This window comes from Elaeis guineensis, chromosome 3, assembly GCF_000442705.2.
Source record: "Elaeis guineensis isolate ETL-2024a chromosome 3, EG11, whole genome shotgun sequence".
In the NCBI taxonomy this organism is placed as follows: Eukaryota; Viridiplantae; Streptophyta; class Magnoliopsida; order Arecales; family Arecaceae; genus Elaeis; species Elaeis guineensis.
In genome coordinates, this window is record NC_025995.2 from 89,304,796 (window position 1) to 89,331,323 (window position 26,528).

Genomic DNA, 26,528 nt, shown 5'->3' on the forward strand with positions numbered 1-26,528 from the left:
AGACACCATCAACCAACACACTCTGCACCGCATGGGATTTACTAAAACTGATGGTGGTTGGATCAAGGGTTCTGAGGAGAGAGCTGAGGATAGAGTAGAAGACAGAGCTGAAGAAGAAGGTCCCTCATCTCCTCCCCATGACTTCAGGGCAGCATCTCCAGATATCCAGTTCATTCCAGATCCAGAGGCTGGCCCTTCAGAGTTCACCAGGAGGCACACACCAGTACATCAGCAGAGAGCAGAGCACCTCCTTCAGAGTTCAGATTGGCTGATGATCAGATCGAGCAGATATCTCAGCGTGTGGCTTCCTTGCTTTCTCGACAGTGGAGCACTACTACATTTACACCAGGGTCCACTTCATTAGATTCATCTGATCAGACCTTGATTCTCCATATCTCCACTGTGTTTCAGTTGATCTCAGATCAGTCTATTCGGATTCAGCAGCTCGAGGACAGTATTTTGAGACTGACTGGGAGAGTTCTTGACTTGCAGGGGCAAGTCTTAGCTTTGGCCCATCCTCAGCCACAGGAGAGCTCTATTGAGGTCACAGACCTTACTGCAGAGGCTGGCAGGCTCAGAGGTGCATTGGAGGGTGGTTATGAGTTATTGAGGAGAGAGATCAGAGGCTCGAGTGAGCATGCATCTACTCAGTTCACTGCTCTACTTCAGTCTGTTTCTAGAGCACTGAACGTTCTTGATTCCATTAGACTCACTCTTTCAGTCCAGTCTTTGGCCTCTCAACGTTCTCAACCTCCTAGTTCATCTCACCCACCTGCTCGTGCCAGCACCTCCACTCGTGGCAGAGGCAGACGGGGTAGAGGACGTGCTCTTGGTCGAGATCCATCATCTCCTCATCCTATCTCTGATGACTCCGATCCATCTAGTCATGAGCTTTACTAGATCCTAGGTGTTAGTCTCTTGTTCTTTCTAGGATCTGTATTTTGGGGCCATGTAATGACATTAGCTAGCTGACTTTTATGTTATGAAATATGTATTGAAACAACTATGATTTTAATCATCTTTTAATTATATATCTACTCTTTGAAATGGTGTCTATCATCTCTTGATTATATATCTTCTCTTTATTGATAATTCATATCTATGGTAATCTATGGTATTTTTTTTTGGTTAATGATTGCTGTATTCAGGGGGAGCAAACATTAATGATTAGCACTAGAAGTTTGAAGAAACATTAAAGAGAAAACGTATTCAGAAAAAGAGGGGGAGTTAACAATGTTTGATGATGTCAAAAAGGGGGAGAAATTAAAGAAAAAAAACCCATCAAAAGCAAAACTATAAATTATTAAAATTAAAGAAAAAGAAACACATCAAAAGCAAAACTATAAATTATTAGAAATTAAAGAAAAAGAAACACATCAAAAGCAAAATTATAAATTATTAAAAATTAAAGAAAAAGAAACATATCAAAAGCAAAATTATAATTTATTAAAAGATTTGAAAATAAAATGAATGAATTAGGGAGAAATTAAAGAACAATATCAAAAGTAAAATTATTAAATAACTTAAAAATACAATGCGTAAATTACTAAGTATAATGCAAATGAGCAACCTTTAAAATTACTTCTTTAAACATGCTCTAATATGCCTTAAAATTTAACTTACTCTGATACATCTTAAGTTTAACATGCTCTGATATACTTTACAAATTACTTTCTTAGACATGCATTGGTACACTCAATTATTTTTGCTCTGATACTAAAACTAAATAATCAAATGAGAATGAGCAAATTTTCAAGATACAACTTGCTCTGATAACAAAAATAAATTTTTTACTCTAACACCAAAATCACATAATCCAATGAGCAAATTTTCAAATCTTTAAACAAATGGCCAAAGTATTTATGCATATGACCATTTGTATCACATGCCAAAAAATCAATATTCTTTTCAAGCAAATGCACTTATAATGCATCCTTTTGAAATTCATGATTCACATAAATGCTTTTGTTCAAGTGTTTTGTCATCATCAAAAAGGGAGAGATTGTTGCTCCCTAGATTGATTTTGATGATTACAAAGCAGTTGAAGGGGTATCAATATTTTTTATTTGAAAAAGTCTTTGTGCTCTTCAGGGGCAAAATTGTAATTTTACCAAAACCCTGATTTAATAGTATCATTTGGTAGAACAAAAGATTTGTGATCTATTGGCAAAATTTCATTATTTTTGGACTTGTATTTTTGAAGTTATGCATGTTTGAAATCCATGAGTCGACCCATGAGTCAGCTCATGGCACAATGAGCAGTTTGGCACGCAGAATTTTTGGCTTGGCACAACATGTGAGTCGACTCATGAGTCGACTCTCAAGGTGAGTCGACTCTCAAGGCATGAGTCGACTCATGAGTCGACCTCTGTAGTTTTGGGCCAAAAATTACAGAACCCTGTTTTCTGGTGTCTTCAACAGAGGTCGACTCATGAGTCGACCCCTGAGGCATGAGTCGACTCATGAGTCGACCCCTGAGACGGGATTTTTCCGCAACGGCTAGTTTTTAACCCGTTTTAAGTGCTTTTAATGCTCATTTAATGTAGTCTAACGGCTCTTTTTCAGCCTAGAATGTTTTCCTCTATTTCTTAAAGCTATAAAAGGATTCAAAAGGTGGAAACATCAAGAGAAAAAGCAAGAGATTGAAAAGAGAAAGAAAGCATTCAAGAGCATTCAAGAGCATTCAAAAGAGAAGATTTGAAAAAGGGTTTCTCAAGCCAACTTTTCAGCCCTAATCAAGAGCTCATTTAAAGCCTTCAAGAAGCCATCAATCCAAGCTCACCAACTCCTCAAGCGCTCAATCAATTCTCCATCCACCTTGAGGAAATCCAAAAAGGGGCTTCTTCTCTTGAGTAAAGTATATTTAAAGTTATATTTGCTCATTAAAAGAGCTTTTCTTGTACTTATTTGTGCTATAAATTGTTTTACTCATTTTGAGTGATTGTTTTTGTTTTGGAGGGGTTCCAAAATAAGGGAAGGTTGATCCGAACCTGGAATCGGAGTGTATTGGGTTGGCTTGTATCCGAGAAACAAGTGGACTAGCTTGGGATAGCTAGTGTCGGAGTTTCCGACGTTTGTATTCGGGTTGAATACAAGTTTAGTGGATTGGAATTCCCAAATAGGTGCTTGGGGAGTGGATGTAGGTGCAAGGTTGGCACCGAACCACTATAAATCCTTTTGTTTGTGGTGTGCACAATTGCTTCTCTTTAACTCTTCGTTATTTCCTTGCATTCTTGTTTTTGACAATTAATCTTGAACTAAGGTTATTCTCCTCATTCATTTAGCTATTGACAAACTTTTTTTATAAGTCATTAGTTAAGTTCAAAATTTTTAGAAACCCAATTCACCCCCCCCCTCTTGGGTTGCATAGCTGGGCAACACAAGGGTATGGTGGAATTCGAGGATGAACTCCTAAAGGCATCTTCGATGGCTTTCATCCAGAGGTTTTTGGACTACAAGGTGCGCCTGCAATGGATGGTCTCGAAGTTTGACCTGTCGCGCCTTCAACCAAGGAATAATGATGAAGAGGTCAGGGCCTTTCTTTCTGATGAAGACTAGTTCTTCATCTTTTTTATAATCCCTTTTGTTTTCTCATCCGAAAATATTATGTACTAAATTTTGACTAAATGAAAATTTTATTTTTGTTGCATTTTTCTTTACGATAAAGTCATAACATAAAACTAGAAGTCATAAACTTCGATTAGGATGTCATAGGATGCAGAGGAAGCCTTCTGTCTTGCTTCCTACTTTTATATATGATTTTTCGAGAGCAATTATGACATCCTATTTTTTGTTTATGATTTTTTGTATCGTCATTATTACTTCCCATTGCAATGATGTGTCCGATAAAATTCAGGATGTCATAGGCAAATAATAGAAAGAACATCAAAAGAAGGAAGAGGATGCCAAAATTATTAACTTTCTCGAAGACAATATGACATCCTGTTGTCTGTTCATGACTTCAACTATGGTTTTTGTTACTTCCTACAATGAAGAAAGTTATGGAGACTACATGTTGTCATAATAAGAAAGAAGAGATCATAATTTTGGATCTGGATGTCATAGGATGCCGCAGAAAATCTTCTATGTTACTTGGTACTACCCTATATGACTTTTCGATAGGAATTATGACATCCTGATATTTGTTCTTAGTTTATTCTGTCTTGCTTCTTGGGATGTTATGCAAGTATAATAGGATGTTTATGACTTCCTGTGGGTTCATTTATGACTTTCCATCTCAATGACAAGTCAAAAAATGGTTCAAGATATCATGCCAACATAGTAGGACATCATAGCAGACAACAAGCAGTTATAGAAAAGTAGGGGAAGGCTTCAATCTTGCTGGCTGCTTTACTATATGACTTCCCAATGCCTATCTATGACATCTTATCACTTCGTTGATGACATCTCGCTACAACGAGAGGTCAAAGAATGTTCAAAATGACATGCAAATATAATAGGACGTCACAAGCAGCCATCAAGAGATCATAATAGTGAACTAAGAATTCACAGAAAAGTAGAGAAGGCTTCGGTGTTGCGGGCTGCTTTGCTATATGATTTTTCATTAGTAGTTATGACATCCTGTTGCCTATCTATGATATTCTGTGGCTTTGTCTATGACATCCAATCACAACGATAGATCAAAAAAGATTCCGAATGGCATGCACAGGTAACACGAGGTCATAAGTAGCCTTCACGAGGTCATAATAATGGACCAAGAAGTCACAGCAAAGAATCAGAAGGCGTCGGGATTGCTTACTGCTTTGCTATATGATATCTCGTGCACTGTTCTGACTTTCGGTTGGCCGTCTATGACTTTCTGCGGCTTCCTCATTATTTTCTATCGCGGTGAGGAGTGAATGAAGACTCAAGATGTCATGCAGATGTCAAAGGATGTCTTCGCAGTCAATGGGAGGTCATAACAGTCGAGCAAGAGGTCATAGGATAAGGCAGACTTTGTTGTATGACATCCCGCATGCTGTTCTGACTTTCGATTGGTTGTCTATGACTTCCGACGATTTCGTCATGACTTTTCATCACCTTGAAAAGTGAATGAAGGCTCAGGATGTCATGCAGACATTAGAGGACATCTCCGTAGCCAATGAGAGGTCATAACAGTCGAGCAGAAGGTCATAGGATGAGATAGGTTTTGCTTTATGACGTCTCACGCGCTGTTCTGACTTCCGATTGGCTGCCTATGACATTCTGCAGCTTCATCATGACTTCTCATCACAGTGAGGAGCGAACGAACGCTCAAGATGTCATGCAGATATCAGAGGATGTCTTCGCAGCCAATGGAAGGTCATAATAGTCGAGCAGGAGGTCATAAGATCGGACAAGCTTTGATTTATGACATCCCGCGTGCTGTTCTAACTTCTAGTAAGCTACCTTCCTGTAGCTCGCCATGACTTTCTATCGTGGCATGGAGTGAACGAAGATTCAGGATGTCATGCAAACGTAACAAGACACCATTCTAGTCAATGGAAAGTTATAACAGTCGAGCAAAAAGTCATAGGATGACAGCTGTTGGCTTTGATGCCGCCTGCTACTTTGCTATATGACTTCTGAAGCACGGTTATGACATCCAGTTGCCTGTGAATGACATCCTGCGGAGATGTCATTACTTTCAGTCACAGCAAGGAGTCAATGAGGGCTAGAACGTCATCGCAGCCGGCGGAGGTCATAACAATCGAGCACGAAATCACAGGAATACAGAGGAAAGCTTGTATGCTGCTTGCTGCTCTGTCATATGACTTTTCAAACATGATTATGACATCCAGAAAAAATATATGACTTCGTGTGGCTTCGTGATTACTTCCGACTGCAAAGACAAGTCGAACAAGATTCATGAAGTTCATAAGAACAAAATAGAACATCAAAACAGCAAGCAGGAGACCGTAAATATTCATAAAGAGGTCGTAGGATGCAGCGGAATACTTCTGTGCTACTTTCCGATCGCGTTTATATCTTCACGATAGTATGTTAACGACTGAGGACATCACCATATTTACTTTTTTTTTTTTGTGATAACCTGAAGAAAAAATAAATGTTTAACCTACCTAATGGACTCGATATATTATCTCGTCGAAGCCTCAAGGCATAATACTAGCAATAATCTCGGATGCACAGTACTCACTACAGAAGAATCTTTAGAGCAGGAGAGCATACCGAGAAAAAAAAAAGAGAATAAAAACTTTGATAACGATGAGACATGAAAAAAATAAAGATATAGGACATTTTGAAGAAAAAAAATATTTTTATTATTTTAAAATTTTAAAAAATTGATAAAATATATATTTATTGCATGCAACGTGTGCCATCTATGGCAAGATGGCGATTACCGTCTGTGTGGATGATTCCTTTTTCTATGCCACATGGGCTACCACGTGAACCATTCAGACATCGCGGCGCGCTCCACATCATCCTTGTGCACCGCAGCCCAGTGCACAAAGAATTACTCTTTATAAATTGCGTTGAATCCCATGTCAAGGGAAGACATTTACTATTTAAAAAAGTACAGAAATATACTGAAACATAAATAGATCGTTGTAAAAAGAACATAATCCATTATAACATAATAAATATACAACCAATTCTGTTGCAAATTTAAAGAACCTTTATAATCTTGATAAATATTGCAAATAATCAAATACATAAATCCCAAGAATTTCCATCTATTGGGAAAAATATACCTTAACTCAATCCCATTCAGCACCATGGTAAAACAAGAAGCAAAAATTTCCTTTTCTACTAATAGCACTAAAAAAAATTATTGTGATTTAAACAATGAATAATTTCCAAATCAGATGCTTCAGGGGCACAGATATAAACTCAAAATGTATACGTGATGCCACTGGAGGATGTCCAACACGCCACAAGATTGCAGATCCTTCGCCCTTCACCTTTGTGAAGACTCAACTGAACCCAGCGGCCGCAGGAAGTGGTTGCACATCAATTACGCTGAAGCAACGAGCACAAAGAGTAGGGTGCTCGACAAATGAACCAACTTGTGGTGAGTAATTCCAGCATCTCTCGCACTTCGTACCACTGGCCTGAGTCACACCTATCCATATTTCACCTGTCCTCTTATCTGTATATCTACCAGAATATGGTGTACTTGTGACCATTTCATCATCTAGTGAGCTAAAAATCTCAACCTGCAAGCACCCATCAGATAAGCATAGTTCTTTGAGACTGATGAACAATGGTCAGGAAGCAAACGAATGGTGTTAAGGTCTTCCTACCTGAGATGTTATTAGTATCCTATGAAGAGCATCTGCATCATTTATAGCCGTACACATTTCCTGTAGTCTGGTTGCTGTGGCACCATCCGATGCGTGAAGATACACTTTTGCTTCCAAACTGGAGCCAATCAGCTTACCAGTTCGAGCATTCTCTAAAACTTTATTCACCTCTGATCTCAACTGGTCAATGATAAGTTTAACATCAGAAAAAGCTTTGACAATGGTCTAGTAATGATCTTAAAAGTATATTGAGTGTGACATCTCATGTCCTGACAGAAAGTTCAAAATGTTATGTCCTTTTAAAAAAAAAAAAAATTGCACATTTGCAGGGGCATATATGAAAAGTTGTCTTTTTAAAAAAGTTTAAGATTTTTCCCCCATTGTAAAAATCCTAATGCACTGCATCCTGGTGTTTATTATTCTCCCATGATTACAATTGCTAAAATGCAAACTCAGCTTTCTGCAAATCTTACACAATCGAAAGAACCCAGAAACAAAAGGTAACTTCATCACTTCAACAATAAATTGTCCACAGGTTGCTATAGATGACATCTTCAGACCTAGCTGACCCTTGATAAAATATAAGGCATCACACCATTAAAGTTTTACAAGCTTGGTTCTAACGCTAGAATTGTCATCCATTGGGAAGGCTTTATCCTTTATGGTCTATCAAAGCCACTTCTTGCTATCACCATATCAGGATCAATTTAACGTACCACGGTTCTTCTCTTCTTGGGAACTACTCTATTTGGATAGTGCCTTTCCCCTGTGGCACTTGTAGCTAAATAGCAAGAAACCATCTTTAAATTCGTTCACAAGTTAAAGTGGCAACTACATAAGATAATATTTAAAGAAAGTTCTAAACCTCAAAATCACTATTCGTGGCATCATAAGCTGATGGAAGTCAGTATTTAGCAATATAAAATATCCTATGAGCAGAATATTATAAAAGGAAAGTTCTCTTCTATAACAAGGTATTCATATTCCAGAATCCATATAATGGAAATTTTGCTCTAATCTTCGGTTTAAACAAAACAATTGGTAAACTCTGATCAGCTTCACAGCACAAGAAAATTAATCCCCAGAAGGAATGATCAGCGATGCACTATGCACCAACAAAAAATTTCATAATATAACATGATTAGAGACAAGTAGATTATGCACTGGTGAAGGCATAGAAAATATGGATCAATTATTCCTAGCATAATTTATAATATAAATATCTAGCAATGACCGTACAAACAAGTTGTTGACTATGGGCTCTTAGTTAAACAGAAGCTTCCTGATAAAATAGAATAAGAAAATGAAAATGTGAGTATCAGAGGCCTTAGGCATTCTAGTATAATGAAAACAAATACCCACATACCTCAAGAATTATCCTCCAGAAATCAACATCATCAGCTGGCATTGCAAGCCAATTTTCATCTACACCTGGCCATTTTAGCTCGAAAACGAATTTGGCAACAGAACCATCCTCTTTCACATAGTCAAAAGGAAGGTTTTGCCAAACATCCTCAGCCAAGTGTGGCAAAATTGGAGCAATCACCCTAACAATGGAAAGAAGATGTGCTGCAAGAACCGTTTGGCAACTCCTCCTAGTGTAACTGCTTGTACCTCTGAAAAGGTACCCATTTCAAAAACAACAACACCAAATTATATGCCAGTAAGCATACCAACAAAATAAATACCATGGTTATGATGAAACGATGTTTCAGCAGCCAATATCAGAAATAGACTCAGGGATGATAACAGGTTTCCTTTCTGAGAATTTAATAAAAACAAATAGTAGCTAAAGTACAGATGGGCTTTCAAAAAGCAAGGATGACATCCGTATCAATTAACAATGAGAAAATCTTTGATGGCCATCAGCCATACTCAGCCAAAAAATTTCCCTATTTAACTAAGCTGCATCATGACATTCTTAAACTAGGACATCTTAACACAAAAGCTTGCTCAGAGAACTTACTTGATAGCAAATCATTTGCTGGTCCAACGATGCAACCAGACAGGAAGAATGGTCTTGCTGTTGGGGAGATAAGCTCAGTAGACTATATCATGCCACTAGTGTAGTTGAGTAATTACTTCATTTCTTTGTCTTAACCAGTTTTAGTGTTTTAAGCAAGTAATGACGATTTTCAATCCCACAAAACAAAATGAAAGTAAAACAACTTACATTGGAAAATTTGCTTATTTAGTAACCTAGGAGGATTTCCAAGAGGCTGGGGGACAGGATCCTACAGATCTGACAATATTGACATGAAAGGGCCTCCAAAAAGCAAACAGGGCAATAATAAGTTATCTTACGCTTACATGGCTTTATGCAAGCTTTTAGCTGCCACAGGAGCCACATAGGGGAACAGATGATTATTGTTATCAGCAAGCAAAGGGTTATCTCGGTGGCCAGTCAACCAAGTATCTCAATTGGTGCATGCAGCCAATCATTTTAGCCATTAATTTTATCACTGATATTACAAGAAAGCAACTTTTCCGTCTCCATTATTCCAAGATATCAGAAAGTAAAGGTCAAGGATGCCTTCAGATTGCCTCTATGTAATAATTCCTTGATCATTCTACTGATGATGACTCCATCATCCTCTCTCCTTTTGTGCAGGGCCAGATCCAGGTCAAATTTAGGAGACACCTCCACGTTAAGGGTTGGAATCAGATCTTAACAGTGATTTCATCAGCTAATGGTTGACCTTCATCATGCCACTCATAGAGAGAGATGTCAATGAATAGTTGCAGATATGTTGAGTGTTAAGATGCCTATGCAAATCATGGGATAATGAAATAGTTGAAAAACAGTAAAATAACGAGGATAGTACATCTCCAGTGCTCCTCAACAGACAATGGTTTATGAAAAAACTGAGGAGATCCCGCAGTAAAAGGTGCAGGAGGTAAGAGACCAAATGAACCAGTCCATATCCAAACAAATGATCATAATAGTGATGTAGTAAACTATAACAATATCCCCACATACTTTCTCAGCATACTTTTTGTTGCAAGATGATTAAATAAAGAGAGTAATGAAATTCAAACATGAAATATCTAGAGATACTACAAAGAAAATGTGGATGGACTGTCATGAATTCATGCAGATTTTTTTAATTCTTGCCCAGATAGATGCATAGAAAATTCTTCTACAATAGTTACACACTCCAAATAATTTAATATTTTTAAATGACATTATAGGCACAAACAACTTTGGACTTCACATTTACATGAAAATGAATCAATGTCTAATAACTAGTGAAATTTTAAAGAAGTCCTGTTAGCCAATATTCATGTCAGTTAGGCCCCATATGGTATCTGTATTGCATTGTACCGTGTCTAAAAGCAGCACAAATATACATGGTAAGATGCATGATATTGTTGGACGAGAATGGCAAAAGCATGCTAAAAAAACCAAGGAAAACCTGATCCTGTTGGCATCCTATGTGGTTTTAATTTCTTTCTAGAGGGAATGAACATCAACTTTTTTCTTGGAGCATCTCAAGTCAAGTGATAAACAAATGTCCACAAATATAATCTTGGCGCATACACTGGGCTACTTACATAATTATAACTGGAAAAGTAACACAAACAAGCATCATATAGGAGCACAGATTTGTAAGTAATAAGCTTACTGCTATACCTATATTTTGTAACTTTTACATAACTAACGGTAGCTGCACAATGTCCTGATGCTAACTGATAATTAAGACAAGTTGGTGCACAATATGCACACCAATCCAAGGTCTGCAAAACCATTACTGAGAACCATATTGGTACATTACCACTTCGGTAGGGTATTGTCAGTATAGTGCGGTATGTATCCATACCAAGGCAAGCTTCCAACACATTTTCTCACTCCCATCCATGGCACCATCCAAAACCGTGAGGTATGGGCTGATACCTCGCAGTACAGGCCACGGCACCACCCAAAATCTAGCAGTACAAGGTGATTCTATTCGGTATGGACTGGTATGCTCTGGTTTAGCTCATAGACCAAAGTGAGCCTTAGTATGGTGCTATACGGTACAATATGATCACTATGGGATGGTATAGGTCAGTATGGCAGACCTTGAACCAATCTATCCTGACATAACTCAAAAGTGACCATGAAAGAACCAAAATGTAAGATTCTCAAGGCATGATAAATGTAATATATAACATGACACAATCTTAGAAAACAAATTGGGATGGGAAAAAAAATCTGGTAAAAAGGATATGCCAACGTTAAGAAAGACTTACCCCACATAAAGTCTATCTTTAGCAACATCTAAGTAAAAGTTTGACAAATCAACAATGGCAAAACGTTGTATGATCTGAAATTTAAAAAAAAAAAAAAATCAGAACCAAGGACATGAAAACAATCAGCAATATAGGCAGAGCAACATTATATCTAGTTCAATAAATCCTTTTTAGACATTCCAGTGGTGCTCTAGAACAGACAAATATTAAAGCATAAAATACACCTTCTAAGCAGCACAATGAAAACTGCAGGTATTGTTTTTATTGCCTCACTATTGATTGATCCAGAGATTTACACAAAATGGGTCAATAACAATGTTGAATCCATTGCTAGCTTTCCAGTAAGAGTTTTTCTCAAAATTCATTCATCTCGGAACTTTATTATGATTACGTGCAAATTCAAATATCATATGAAATGAAATCTAGCCTTCTTAATGAGAGAAGAAATCTATAAATGAATATCCTAAAAGATTTGATAAGACAAATCTTATCCTAAGAAGTTCTACCAACATTTGGGTGCTGCATCATGTAAAACTCACTATACAGAAATCCTGACTTGAAGCTCGAAAGGTGACAAAAAAATCATAGGTATCTAACTTGGAAAAATGATCCTAAACTTCTTTAAGTTTCAACGAGTCTAAGCACATATCCTCGTCTAAACAGAATACTTCTCAATTTGCAAGCCTTATTCTTGTCACAAGAAACCCTAAAAGTTGCCCTACTTTTTCAGAAATTGATAAACAATGATTTTACTAGAGAAATTTTTATAGAAGAGACACAGGGAGTTGTCAAGGTTCTCTTCATTCAATTCACAGCACTAAGAGGAGGTAGTTTTGGAAAGGATGCAAAAAGATAAATGTTAGGATAAATAAAATACCTATAAAGGTTTTGAAAGCCATGAAGATAATGGAAATGTCAGCACTCTCCCCAAACCCACCTCCCTTTCCTCTAGTAGCTGGTCACTAGTTATGCAATTAGATTGTCAGACAGTTCACTTAGAATGAATTGTGAGATGGTTTATGATGGAGCCATTGGTCTAATATGGAACAATGAGTGAATTAAGAATTTGAGAAGAAGTTTCATCAATTAAACTCTAACTTTTGGAAGCTCCTCATCTTTCTCCCAATGAAATTAAATCAGGCCATCAATGAACCTCATATATATTGAAAACTTTTAAATATTAAAACCACAGCTAATCAAAGGAAATATCTCATTATACCCCAAGCAAACTCAATTGGGTGTGCATATGCAAAGTACAAATTTGAAATAGAAACACATACCAAGCAAAAAAAAAAAAATGTCATAAGGATTTTCAAACTGATGAATCAGCACTAAACCATGCCGACACTAATATGGGTGCTGGGACACCAAAACCATCTGTGCTGGCTGTGCTGGTACTGTACCAACTATACCAGCTGGTATTGATGGTTTTTCATTCTTTTTGGTGCCATCAATTTGGGTATGTGCCATTGGTACTGGTACGGTACCAATATCATACAGTTGAAAAATGCTATGGCCTATGAGGCTTGGTACCGATATTTAAAATGTTGATATGTCTTAAAACTAGAAATGCTTAAACCAAGCACATGATACAGCTAATTAAATGAAAGTAGTAACAAATCAGCTAACTATAACAAGAATGGACTGCAACACCATAACTATAAGTAATTTAAAACAGAGAAATTAATGTACCTGAAAAATCTTGTAGAACTGACAGTTTTCATAACTGTCTCTGATGGCATTCACAATATTTTGAAGTTGAAATAATGCATATTTGTCAATTTTGGGAAGATCACTGTATGAAACAGCACTCACTATCTATATAAAAAAGAAATGAACATTAATTAATAAGAAACAGATGATAGATCGAAAAAAACAAAATAATAAAAACCTATTTTACAAGAACATAAGTACAAACAATGTGAAGAAGACAAATTAAAGAATATATCATGGACAATTAAGATAATCCAATGATTTTATAAACAGGAGATAAATACATTAGACCACCTGAACATACTTTCCAATCATGCAGATTTGACAAAAGAAAACGCAATGTTCCTCGCAGTTTTCTATAAATATCAGACATCTGACGAAGAATTTGAGGGCCAATCATCACATCTCCAGCATAATCAACGCTCGAAACCCAAAGACGGAGAACATCAGCTCCATAAGCAGGTTCATTCTGCAGCACAAGGAACAAAACCATCACAAACTATAAAAGAGACAAGAAAAATTCTTAAAGCATCTTTTTTTCATTTAAGACAAACCTTTGTGTTTTTTCCTCCAGTAATCACAATTTCTGGATCCACAACGTTACCAAGGGATTTGCTCATTTTCAAACCCTTCTCATCGAGTACGAAACCATGTGTTATAACACATGAATAAGGAGCCTTTCCTGAAAAAGCATGGGGGCATTTTATATATTATCCATTTAATCTCAGCAACTATACCACCAGAGATTGCAAAATAACAACTAGCCTCAGAAAATTGAACATTCATGATGAAAGAAACTGAAAAATAAAATGAAGCTACATACTAACAAGATTTGCTTCCTTATAATTGAATAAATATAGCAACATAGTACAGGTATGCTTTTGAAGGAAATCTTCAATAAAAATATATATTAAATTTCTTCTCTACATCAGAAAATATTTTTCACTGAATTATCAGTCTACATGATGAAGTCTCATAAACTGTATTCTCAGACATTCAAGATAACAGTTCTACATTTGCCATTGATAAGAATTTGTCATAAGTACTTTATCTTGTTCGCTTACTAATGAATCACCTAAATGATGGAAATGGTATCTGCTAATTCTTACCTAAAATTCATTAAGTGTTACTAGATGACTAAACTTGTCAGCATTACTTTAGAATAATTTGCAGCATAGGTGGTTCCTATTGGTAGTCTGGTGATGAAATTTGAAGGGGCATGCATCAAAGAACAGATGTAATTGAAGATGGACAATGAGATTCACATGCAGGTGGAGAATGTTTGCAACAAAATCAGATTATTATTATTTCAGCGGTATAATGTGCCACAAACCAGTAAATTCTGATGACTGGGACATACATGGAGGAATAGATAAACTGAGTTAATTGGGAAGAACAGATGGAACAAACGTTTATGCACCGATTGGCACCGTACCATACCGGACTGGTACCGAATCGGTACAGTCTTGAACCATACCAACGCTCAATACACCTTGCTATCTCATATCATACCGTGTACCAACATTATAATAGGATGGTACCCATATGGGGTTCAGTACCGAAACGGCAAACCTTAGATGGAAGGAATAAGAGAAGACTGCTAATCAAGCAATAACAATCATAAGAACACATGAGGGTTTAAATTATTTGAGGGTCTAAGGCATCAATATTTGTTTAGTAGAGTGGTCCCACAGTGTTTGCTTGATCAATTTAGAATGAAAGACCCTGAATTGTTATAAAATAAAAACCACAAAACATCCAAAAATAAATTGAAATTTACCTGATAAGACAAACATCACTTTCCAGAATTTGTGGTGAAAAGCATAGTTGGGTTTTTTGGTGAAATTTTAACAATTGATTTTTTTTTTTAAAAAAAATCATGATTGAGACCAAGGAGAAAAATTGATGGAAATGTGCTAAATGCATCGCTCTGGTGAAAAGAATAGTTGGGTTTTTTAGTGAAATTTTAACAATAGATTTTTTTTAAAAAAAAAATCATGATTGAGACCAAGGAGAAAAATTGATAGAAATGTGATAAATGCATCGCAATCATACTGATGCAGGAATTACTTAAGTTAAAGATAATAAGAGGAAGTTATTTAAGCTATTCTACAGTAGTTTTCTGTGAAATCTCTTCGCACCAAAATGATGTTTGTCTGCTCAGTTGGAGTCAAAAACATGTAAAGCAGCGGCATGAGCTTTTCTTTAAGGTCCTGGAGGGCAAAGTGATTTCACTTTATGTATTTAGCACCTAGAAGTTTAAGGATGTTCAAATAGTCTTAAAAGATGAGAGGTTATTTAACCTATTCTACAGTAGTTGTCTGTGAAATCTCTTTGCACCAAAATAATGTTTGTCTGGTCAATGGGAGTCAAAAATATGTAAAGCAGAGACATGAGCTTTTCTTTAAGGTTTTAGAGGGCAAAGTGATTTCACTTTATGTATTTGGCATGTTGAAGTTTATTCAAATAGTCTTAAAAGATGAACAATTATTTCCATCATAGGGAGTTACACTTGAATTTGATTGCAGCAAAAGATAAAGGAGGATTGCAACTCCATTTTAGATAAGTTTAGGCTGAAATTGTCTTGATGAAAAGCATCAACATTTAAGTGATATAATGCCATAGTAAAGAGTTTAACTTCTGCTCCAACAAAAAAAAAGACAGAGTTTTAACTTCTAAACAATGGGCTTATTAAGGATATTAATCTCAGAGTACTAGACAATTATAGATGGATATTGTCTTTGCTTAGGGTTTTTCACAAAAATTTCTAATGATCTCTCTCCCTGTTGTTTTTTTTGTTTGTTTGTTTTTGTTTAGCTTCAGCATCCTCTTTTTCTCACAAACTAGATATATTGCATTGATCAGAAGATCTCTTTAAAACTTACAATATGCAGTGTTGTTTCTTGTATCAAATCAAGCCCAATATGATCATATAATTACAAATGCATGAGACATCTCATTATGGTTCAATCAGAATATTTTGGCTAAAAATGTCACATCTGTAAGCTACAAGCAGGAGCTGGTACAGTCAAACAAAGAAAAGGGGCGGCACCAGCTTGATGTTTTCTCACTAAAAGATCTAACACTATACAAGACATCATGAAAAAATAAGACATTCAAGTTTCCTTATAGGAGAACTTTTTGATGGTTGCTTGTTTGAAGACCCATCAACATATTCATGCAGACAACTAAACAGTAATCATAATGAAACCTATGCAGAGTGATCACCAGAAAATAGATATACATCTGATTACATATTGGAAAATCTTTCTAAATAAAGTCCTCTGAATGGTTCAAACAAAAAGTCCAGAAATAGTTACCTGTTGAAGCAATACTAGTCAATAGAGAGCTTTGGAACCATCCTCTATGCTGATCTGTACCTTCAAGATACAAGTCTGCTGGAAAACTAAGGCCATCCCTTTTCCCCAAGACTGCAGCCCAGGATGAGCCTATGAAGAAATAGATAAGGACACGGAAATCAATGATCTCAAAATTATAAAGAACATCTCAATGAAAAATATCACAGGCAAGTATCTGGTACCGCCTCAAAAGGATGCTACGGGAACATTGAGAAAAAAGGAACATTTATAAAAATGAAATAAAAATGATACTAAAGACATGGAGTACATGGTCAAGAGTCACACGAGCAGTAATATTCAAAATATATCTGATGCCAAATTAAGGGACTTCGGAAGAACATTATCCATGAAAGAACTACAGAAATCAGTAAAGATACCACCAATTCTACCAAAACAAAGATAAAGTAGATATATTTGTGATCATCAATTATTTAAGTATTCCAAAATATTACTAAAGAAATACTATGACATAATTCTATGCAATTGATTTTAGTAGTTTATTTATTCTATCAATATATGTTTCAACTTTCAGGGGCTAATTTTTCTTTTATGGTGATGATAGTAACTACACCCATCTAAAGCAGTAACCTCACATATTACTTAAGAAACTCACATGACTGGCACATGAACCTTAAAAGTAGTAGTACCATCAATATCTTCAGCTGGAAAGTCTTATTGATGGATAACTATTTCAGCAGTTATTTAGGGTCGTTGACACTATCCAAAGTAGTTTTTTTTTCCTTCTAGCTGCTTTCTGTCCATCATTTCTTATTATGGTCATGTTTCCTTCAGTGACTCCTTAGATCATCCAGCAAAATCTGCACTCAGACCTTGGTAGCAGGAAACTTTGGCCTATAATAATCCACCCGCTTCCAGAACTCCCAAGAAACTCGAATCAGTACCTACTCCAATTTGTGGCAACTAAAACTTAGACCACCTCTTAGAGTTCATGGCTGGTATGCTACCATCTTAGGAGACCTAATTAACCGATCAAATGTTCATTACAACATCATGATGACTTGTTGATCGTCCATGTTAGCTCGAATGGATACTAGAGCAAAGTTGCATACCAGCCATACATACAATATCAAAAGGCACCATGGCACCACATTTTATGACCCCTTATCACAGTGTGCATCTTTAACTTCAATGGACTGTAGAGACAGATGTGCAGGCAGAGACAAGGATCAAGCCTGACTCTTACCCTCAACTTTCATATTTTAATGCATCATAATCATTGGCAACACCACACTGACCTATTCACTTCCTCTTCAGCAAGCCCAACTCTACATATTTGTATATTAAGAAGTATTCATTTTACCTGAATATAAAGCAATAAGAATGTTCCTTCTTGGTAACCACAAATTTAGATCCACTTTCTATTTTTCTCATCCTCAAGTACCCAAACAGTATTTTTGTACAAGATGGACCAATACCCATGATTATATTCTATACCAAAACTACATTTTTTTGGGGGTAAAACTAAAAGTCTAAAACTAAATACTTCGAGTGTAGGAAAACCAAGACAATTTTTTTGGGGTAAAACTAAAAGTCTAAAACTAAATACTTCTAGTGTAGGAAAACCAAGACAAAGTTCAAAGCTCCCAACCAAGGTTCACAACATCAGGTTTCGTACCATATAGGTACCATGTAGGTACAATGCCGATATGAGTCAGTTCGGCATACCAATACTCGGTAAGTCCCCCAAATGAAGTATCAGTTTGGTACTGGTACAGTAAGGAATGCCATGTATGGGGCGGTCGACACCGGTCCAGTGAATCTTGCTCCCATCTGTTCTAAACTACATGATTGGCAAGTGAATGACAGTTACAACTAAAATGGCAATTTAACTAATAAAATTAGGCCTGATGATTTGGCACCTGAAAGTACGATGTCATGATGTTATAGGTACTAAAGAGTATCCAAGATAGAAGGATCATGCATAAATACTAAATATTTGCCCATGATTGGAATGGTAAACTCATAAAGGTTCAACCTGAATAGTTGGGACAAGGCTTAATGGTTGTGAATTGTGATTACATCAAGTTAACAGTGTATGATTGCTTGTAGGAAACAGATTTGACCAATAACCTTTTACCACAGATGGCACCAAGCAGATGATTAGGATTCCTTTCGAAGCAAATAGATACATGCATAAATATTTTTCATATTCACCTGCAATGAAGCATACTAGACAATAGAAATTCTATAAGCTAAATTATTGCTCAGTGGCAAGGCATGAAGTAAAAAATATCATCATAATGTACCAGAATCAAACCAAACATCCATTGTATCTGTTCCCTTCTGATAATCTGAAGCTTTGTTACGATACTTATGAGGAAGAAGTTCCTCGGTTGACATGTACCACCATGCATCACTACCCTTATTTGAAACTATAGCTGCAAACATAAAGACCAGGACATGTGATAAAATCATGCATAAGCATCATTACCAAACATTTTGTTCAAAAAGAAACAGCATTAAGAAAAACAGAAAAGAAATTGTATCCAACCTAACCAGAATTTGAAAAGGTAAAAATTAAGTCCGTACTCGATTAAGAATAAGAAAAACAACATAAGATTCAGAACATATACAAGATTAAAGAAATTTAAAAATTATGGATAATAATTATGAACAGAATCTGCTAAGCTTTTCCTGAAAACTCTGTCCATTCTTAAACTTTGCAAATTATCCAAACTTTTGACTTTTCGTACTAATTCAAAAAATTAATTGAGAAACTCAGTTTCTTTTTTATCATCAAGAAACCCACAGTTCATGACCTTTGGACAGGCTTTGGTCTAGTAGTCACCACATATCCAGCATTTCCTCATATATACGAGATTTTGTAACCAATAACTCTCAAAATTCCTCAATCTGGAAGATGCAAAACATACTTAACATGAACATGTTATATGCATTGATCAATTTTGAAAGTCTTTTGGTTATTGGAGAATGATAAACACGGAAATTGAGTATTAAATGATGTTAGAGAAAGAAGTGAAGTTCATTTATAAAGTCTAGTGCATTATTTCTGGTTTTTCTCCTAGATGGCTTGTTTTGCAATGTTTATCAACACAAATAACTCATTGGTTTTTCCCTCAACAAAAAACAGATAGATCCATAACAGACACAAGGATGCAATTATGTTTTTAAGCAATGATGCTCGTTTTGGGATGGTAATAGGTAATTCCTTTGTTTTATAATCATCAAAGAAGTGGGGTGTTGCTTCTCATAAAATCGCTCTTGAAGTAATGGATCCAATAAGTGTACATCAAATCCATGGATCTAGGGGAAAGAAGAACAAAGGAAGATAAAGGGTTTCCTTTAAGAATCATTGAGTTCCCCTGACATTTTGGAGAATTTAACAGATACAAAATAGAAGACCTTACTCGGGTTTATCTGCAACAAGAAACTGTCCCTTGTCTAAGGATAATCTACAACAGCCGCAAACTTGTAGACAAATTCTAGAAATATTTTCTTTGTTCCCATGCCGAAAAATTTTATCAAAAAAGCAGGATTTATCCTATGATCCGATCCATACGGTTTCCGACTTATGAATGAAAGGTTCATCCATAAAGTCAAAAGGATGTTCTTAGACCAGATTTAACCACAATTCTGAAGAACTAAGAAATCAGAATCTTCAGAGATTATTGTTTTCGTCCATGACCATATATTTTTGTTTCATTAATATATTCAAAGGAGAAATCAAATATTTATATGGTTCTGATAAATAGCATGCCATGATAACACTTAAAAAATCACCATGTATACTATGGATTAATTATTTCTGTTCAGAGATCAATATAAACTATGTCAATTGATATAATTTTTAATATGTAATAGTTTAATTTCTTAACAATTTTATATGCTTATAAAAGCATGTATTAGTGTTGGTAGCACCATTATGATTTGCTTGGTAGAGCATGTATTATCCAAATCAGGCACTGACCAGAAAAACCGTCCCATCCACACACCACCCCCCCCCCCGCCCCACCCCCGGCGGTCCAAAGGTAGACAAACATGAAAGAATGGGAAAACACATGCAAACTTGCATGATCTAAAAGAATCAGTTGTTTCCAAGACATTACTTTCCAATTATGAAATAATAAACTGAGTGGGGTCATATGCACTCCATTTTAATTTTTGATAGCCACCAGCCTTTATGGTTCATCTCTCCAAAATTTGTATATAAATATCTTACAGGTTGTTTCATTGTCATACTTCAGTTTCCAATACACCAGCACTGGTTACCTTAGAACCACCTAATCCCAGAGCACATCCATACTTGCACCTGAAAAGCCAACTGCGGATAATTGCCCATCCCCCAAAAAGAGTAATTCCTGCCCTGCTTGTAGGAATGATTTTCTCTGCTGTGGCCAATGAAATGTCGACAAGGATAATCAATCAAATAGAGGGGAATCCCCCACAAAGGATAGATAGCATCCAACCAAGGCTTTTTGCTGGTGTAATTCTATTCTCCATGTTTGATAAAATCAAGACATATAGAGAGATAAAAGGTTGAAAAAAGAGTCTATCAAAGCCTACAATGGAAAAAATTATGGTTTTAGTCATTCCAGCTTATATTACAAGCAGTTAATCAACAGCCTCAAAGAGTATATTCCTTCTTCTTTTTCATTTCGATTGGAAAATCAATCCTCTGTGTGAAGAAAACAATTTTTTTCCTCTTCATCTTCTTTTTTCTTATACCCATGTTTTGCAAAGTGAGGCTGCTTCAACCAAACAAAATGGAAGAGGGTCTCATGAGAAAGTAGGAGAGCTTATATCACTTTCGTATAAATATCCTTTCCTAAACTCACACTCCAGTTCATTCTTTCACAAAACTGGTTAAACTTGCATGAAACAAGTTGCATGCCATCTGACTTACCAGAAAACTGAATTAGAAAACAGAACAGTTCCACAGCTAGCTCTGATATGACAAAGAAAATATAATCCGGTTCAGAAATGGATAGAGTGGCATGAGTTCTCAATTAATTATGTAATGTTAAATGTTACGCAAGTTCCTAGGATCATTAGATGACGACATTCTAAACCAAGAAGAATTTGAAGAAAAAACAATGTGCTGTTTGGCATCACTTTCATTTTTTGTGCTTTCAAAAATAAAAAAAATAAAACTTTAATCTATACTTTTCTAAATTTTAAAAATATAAATATTTTTGGTATGGTCAATTACTTCTAAAAACATAAACATGGCAATGATGGTAACAGTTGAATAGTGGCGGCAACCGTGGTGTTGGTGGCAGCAATGGCAGTAATGGCAGTGTGGCTGAGGCACTAACAGCAATGGCAATGGTGGTGTGGCGGAGGTGGTGGCCCTAGTGATGTGGTGGCTCCTGTCTAGTATGGGTTTCAAACAAACGCGTTAATTCTCTTTTCCAACCTGTTCTGCTTGAGAAGTCATTCACCTCATTTTGAGTTTTAATCTCCTTCATCCAAGAGAACATCTACAGATGTCTTCGGATCCAAAAAAATTGAGGTGAAGTAGGATCAAGCTATGAGTGAAAATGGTCAAAGTGTTGGAACATTGAGAGATCAAGGGTGGGACCTGGAGAAAGTGAGACAGAGAGGGAAGGGAGAAGGTGAAAATGGAGAGAGAGTTTGGGGAGGGCAGAACTAGAGAAGAGAGGGCTAGAGGGAGTGAAGATGTGGGATAGGTTGGAGTCTTCTTTGTTGTGCGGGAGACAGAGTAGAGAGAAAGAGGAACATGGCATAACAGAGAGGAAAAGGGATATCTTGGACAATTAACATTAGCTTCCAGATGGTTCGGTTAATTAAGCATGGCAAGCCATGTGGGACAGCCAAGCTTAGCTGCTTAGCTTCCCTCCTAAAAATATATGCTCCTTGAATGGATACACATTTGCATGTATGCAACACTAATAAACTAGACTTGTTTCCAAGGGAGGAACTAATTAAAAAATTTAAGTTTCAATATTTACATATCATATAAAGACATAAAGCAACATCCCTTGGCAGATCTGAGTTAATATATAATAACAAAAGAAATAAGTCGTACGCAGCATATACAAACAATGTAATAGTAGATGATACATAGAATTCTTATGATAATGGTTCATGACAGGTACTGCACTGGTAACAGGGAAACAGGTAAAAATATAGAATCTGTGTTTGCATATTAAAGCTAGAAAAATTCTACAATCAAAGAAATAATTTTGAAAACTGAAAAAAAAAAAAACAAGAGAACAAAATTATCAATTTATTTTGTAACTGGAAGTATTATATATCATATTTAGTGATAGTCTCTTACCCTTGATATGAGCAATAGTTTCCACAGTTATCAGTGGTTCTTTTGAGTGCACATGATAGAAAACTGGAATGGGAACACCCCAAGTTCTTTGCCGTGAAATGCACCAATCAGAGCGGCTAGAAGTCATAGCTATGATTCTATTTACTGCCTGCAGACATGATATGCATGTCATAAAATGGCAAGGTTGGGCATTTTTCTCATAAAAAGTGAAACAAGAAAAATAAAAAATGATGAACAAAGGGGAAAGAACTTTAAAGATCTGTATTCTGTAGGAGTAGTCAAGAAACATTCATCAATAAAAAATTTACAAATCATGGTGAATACAATCTCTTCAAATTAATGAGACAGCATTAGAGAAATTCAGAGCATCAGCAACTAAATATCAATAGGAATATTACAAGCATCACTTGAGCAAAAACAGGGAAAACAGCCCATTTTGATGTAATTTTATAATTATGATCATACTTCAGAAACTGTACTTGGAAGGGACATTTAACCAGTAATTTTTAAGGCAGTTTCTTGGCCGTAATTTAGTTTTAAGACTACAACATTGTCAAGACATATGCCTCATGCAGTACGAGTTCCACTTGGTGAGGTAAGGCATATGTCTTATTTAAATCTTTCTAAAATTAGATGAACTTAGGGTGTGATTTGTTGTCTGAGTTTTCATTTTTCAGATTATTGTTATATCTTTTTTATTGCAATTACTTATTGTTTTCAGTTTTGGAAAACAATGAGTGGCTTACACCTTGGACCTTGTCCCATTGTAGGTTAAAACTTCTTGCAATATGCCGCATGGCTCATACTAGCAAGAACATCCTGTAAACTGCCTGCTTAATAATTGTGCACCTTTGATAACCACTTAAAAGCACATTCAAATTATGATTTTCTTCAGTATAGCTGAGAACCCATTCAATGTTCATGATCATCAAATAGACTGAAGCAACAAAATCTCATGTATTTTAATGATTATCCATGTCTGAAACCATGGACCAAAAAAAAAAATTTATTGAGCAATACCTGTGCAGGAATCCAGTTCACTTCATTAATTGCATCCATAGCAGTCTGCCGGAAACCATCTACAGAAGCAAACCACTGTTCCGTGGCTCTGAATATTGTTGGCTTCTTGGTTCTCCAATCATAAGGGTACTTATGCTCTAGAAAAGAATGAAAAATGTTCAAAATAGAAAAAATAGTCCAACACACAACTTCAACCTCAAATTAGTGAGGACTAGGAGATGGAACGGCATCTTGATCATGTGACGTCTCTACTTACTATATGGCTCTTCTAAAATCAGCGACAACTGTTCGTCCAGATATTTCACAACAGCAGCATTACCAGACCCAAGGACATCTAAACCACTGAATTGTCCAGCTTCTTCTGTAAACTTTCCTTCATCATCCACCGGAGAAAGTATAGGTAGTCCATATTTCAAGCCAGTTGCATAGTCTTCCTGACCATGGCCTGGGGCAGTATGAACAAGTCCTGTTCCTGACTGTGTTGTAATATAGTCTCCCCCCAGGACAACAGGACACTCTTTGCCATTCACAGGATGCAAATACCTGGCATCATAGTTTAAAACCAGAACTTAGCAGAGATTTGTCAAGAAAATAAATTGCCATAGCAAATCTAGAAACAGCTCCTTGCAAATATGCATGCTTAGAAGAGTAGACTTTGTCATGTGAAACTAAATTTCAGCTTTAGTAGTAATTACTAACAGAGTCATATGATAGTGAAGAGAAACATAATATGACAACAGTGTGCATAGAATTTTAAAAGTACGTATATATGTTTCCAGGTCAAAATTTAACCTGCAATTCTCCAGGGCTGATCCATGGAAAGTTTTCTTGACCACCAGTTTCACCCCCCACTTGGATTCAAGCATTGATACAAGCTCTGATGCCACTATTACAAAGGGCTTCGTTTGCCCAGATTCCAAAGCTCTCTTGAGATTTGCTTGTTTCTCTTTAGATAATACTGCAGTGTCTTTTAGGATGGAATGCACTTCAGCCACCCCGTATAGAAGTTTGGGATTCACTGCAACAGCTGGAAGATGGAAAAGATATATTATTTCACAATGATGGCCCATATTTCTCTTTTTTTTTTTTTTCCTTTGAAAAAGTCACATCGGATTGAATAAGGCAAATAGTTAGTTGATGCAATGCAGATCTGTACATGAGAGATAGGACCTTAGGAGGATGTATGTCATTCAAATGGTAAACTGGTGTGGAATTGGTGGTGTGAGAAATTATAATATGCATTTACACATGAAGGGTAAGGTGGGGTTAGTTTGCATTCAACAGGCCCTCGAAAATCAGTCTTGATATTATTTTGGGTTTGCTTCTCCTAGTTGGTCCAATGGGCCTAGTCTAGGATTGTCTAACTACTGGAGGGATAGCAGTGACAATCAGATCGGGTTGGGTCAAATATAGGTTGGGTTGAATGATGGGTCAAAATTCGTCAACCCAAATCCGACCTATTTATTAAATAGATAAAAAATTCAAGTTTGAACTCAACCTATTTATTAAATAGAAACCCAATCCGACCCACGTCACCCACTTGTATTAAATAGGTCAAGCTAGATTACACAGGTTAAATAGATTAAGTGTTTTTAATGGATTAAATGAATTTAAACAAGTTAAACATGTTAAGTGGGCCAGGTTAAACAGGACAGAAATATGTTAAGCAAATTTAAAATAAGTTAAACAGTTCTTAAATAGATTAAATGGATCGGTTATGGCCCAACATAATTATTAAATAAGTTAAATGGCTCAAAGATCTAAACCTCAACCCAACCTATTTAATAAACAGGTCTAGATGGGTTAACCTGTTTATGATCCAAACCTATTTATGTCAAATCCTTACCTGCTTAAAGCGAGTTGTTTGCGGGTCAGATTGATGGGTTGGGTGATAAATTACCACCCCTATTTCTGAGAGCAAATTTGGGTTTGCATGAGTTTGTTGCAGATTAACTCAAATTTGTTTAACCTAGTCTGGGTTTATTGAATTAGTTTCCAGCTAAATAAATCAGGTAGGCAAGGTTTATACGAAGTAGGATAGAGGGATGCAAATCATTGGAGACTAGGTGAGACTGTGAGAATTGTCTACTTTGCACAATGGTAGAAACCTTCTATAACATTCTCCATGCACCTAACCTCAGCATAGTTTGCTTTGAGGAGCTTTTGTTAGTCTTACTTTCACTTTGATTTCAGCAGGAAGACATCCACCCTAATTGAACTTTGTTAAGCATGTAAAACTTCATCTCAAATGGTTAATTTTCATGATATTAATCTTAGTAATTGTAAGCTAATTGACTATTCATAATCATGATGTTTTCATCTCCTAAAATACAAATGAAACTAGGCCAGGTAGCAAGATAAGAAGAATATGCAAGTTAGCCAACGAACATTGGGCCCATGCGGTAATTTGAACTCCATACAAGTGAATGCTACGTGACTTGAAGGTCTACTAGAAGCCTTTAGGGCAATCCAAGCTAAGGCATCTCTCATTTGATCCATTCCAACATAGTAGGACTACTTTGTGGCTACTTGAAACGAATGGCTTTGTTGTGCTTAATCATGACCTTACACTTGTCGATCATCAATTATTTGACCTCACAGGACCAGGGCATCAGATTGCTTAGAGTCCCATGAGTGGAGGTTGAGCATCAGCCTTGGATGAGGTTGAGGCTCTTC

The 26,528-nt window shown here is 36.2% G+C and overlaps 1 protein-coding gene across 5 annotated transcripts in view; it reads right to left on the bottom strand.

Annotated features, from left to right (window-relative positions):
• Positions 1-6,546: 6,546 nt before the first annotated feature.
• The window catches only part of LOC105041858 (isoleucine--tRNA ligase, chloroplastic/mitochondrial), a 30,350-nt gene continuing 10,368 nt past the window's right edge, over positions 6,547-26,528 (bottom strand). For 4 of the 5 annotated variants that reach the window (XM_010918915.4, XM_073253945.1, XM_073253946.1 and 1 more), the window contains 13 exons: positions 24,645-24,879; positions 24,109-24,395; positions 23,853-23,989; positions 22,833-22,980; positions 18,817-18,948; positions 16,511-16,639; positions 13,745-13,872; positions 13,495-13,659; positions 13,170-13,295; positions 11,478-11,551; positions 8,611-8,860; positions 7,245-7,424; positions 6,547-7,157 (listed from right to left, as the gene is read on the bottom strand). In XM_010918915.4, the coding sequence (XP_010917217.1) occupies positions 6,915-7,157; positions 7,245-7,424; positions 8,611-8,860; positions 11,478-11,551; positions 13,170-13,295; positions 13,495-13,659; positions 13,745-13,872; positions 16,511-16,639; positions 18,817-18,948; positions 22,833-22,980; positions 23,853-23,989; positions 24,109-24,395; positions 24,645-24,879 (2,234 nt within the window). In that variant the 3' untranslated portion in view covers positions 6,547-6,914. Of the gene's footprint in view, positions 7,158-7,244; positions 7,425-8,610; positions 8,861-11,477; positions 11,552-13,169; positions 13,296-13,494; positions 13,660-13,744; positions 13,873-16,510; positions 16,640-18,816; positions 18,949-22,832; positions 22,981-23,852; positions 23,990-24,108; positions 24,396-24,644; positions 24,880-26,528 lie in introns of those variants that run through there. The other variant, XM_073253948.1, reaches the window with a different exon arrangement.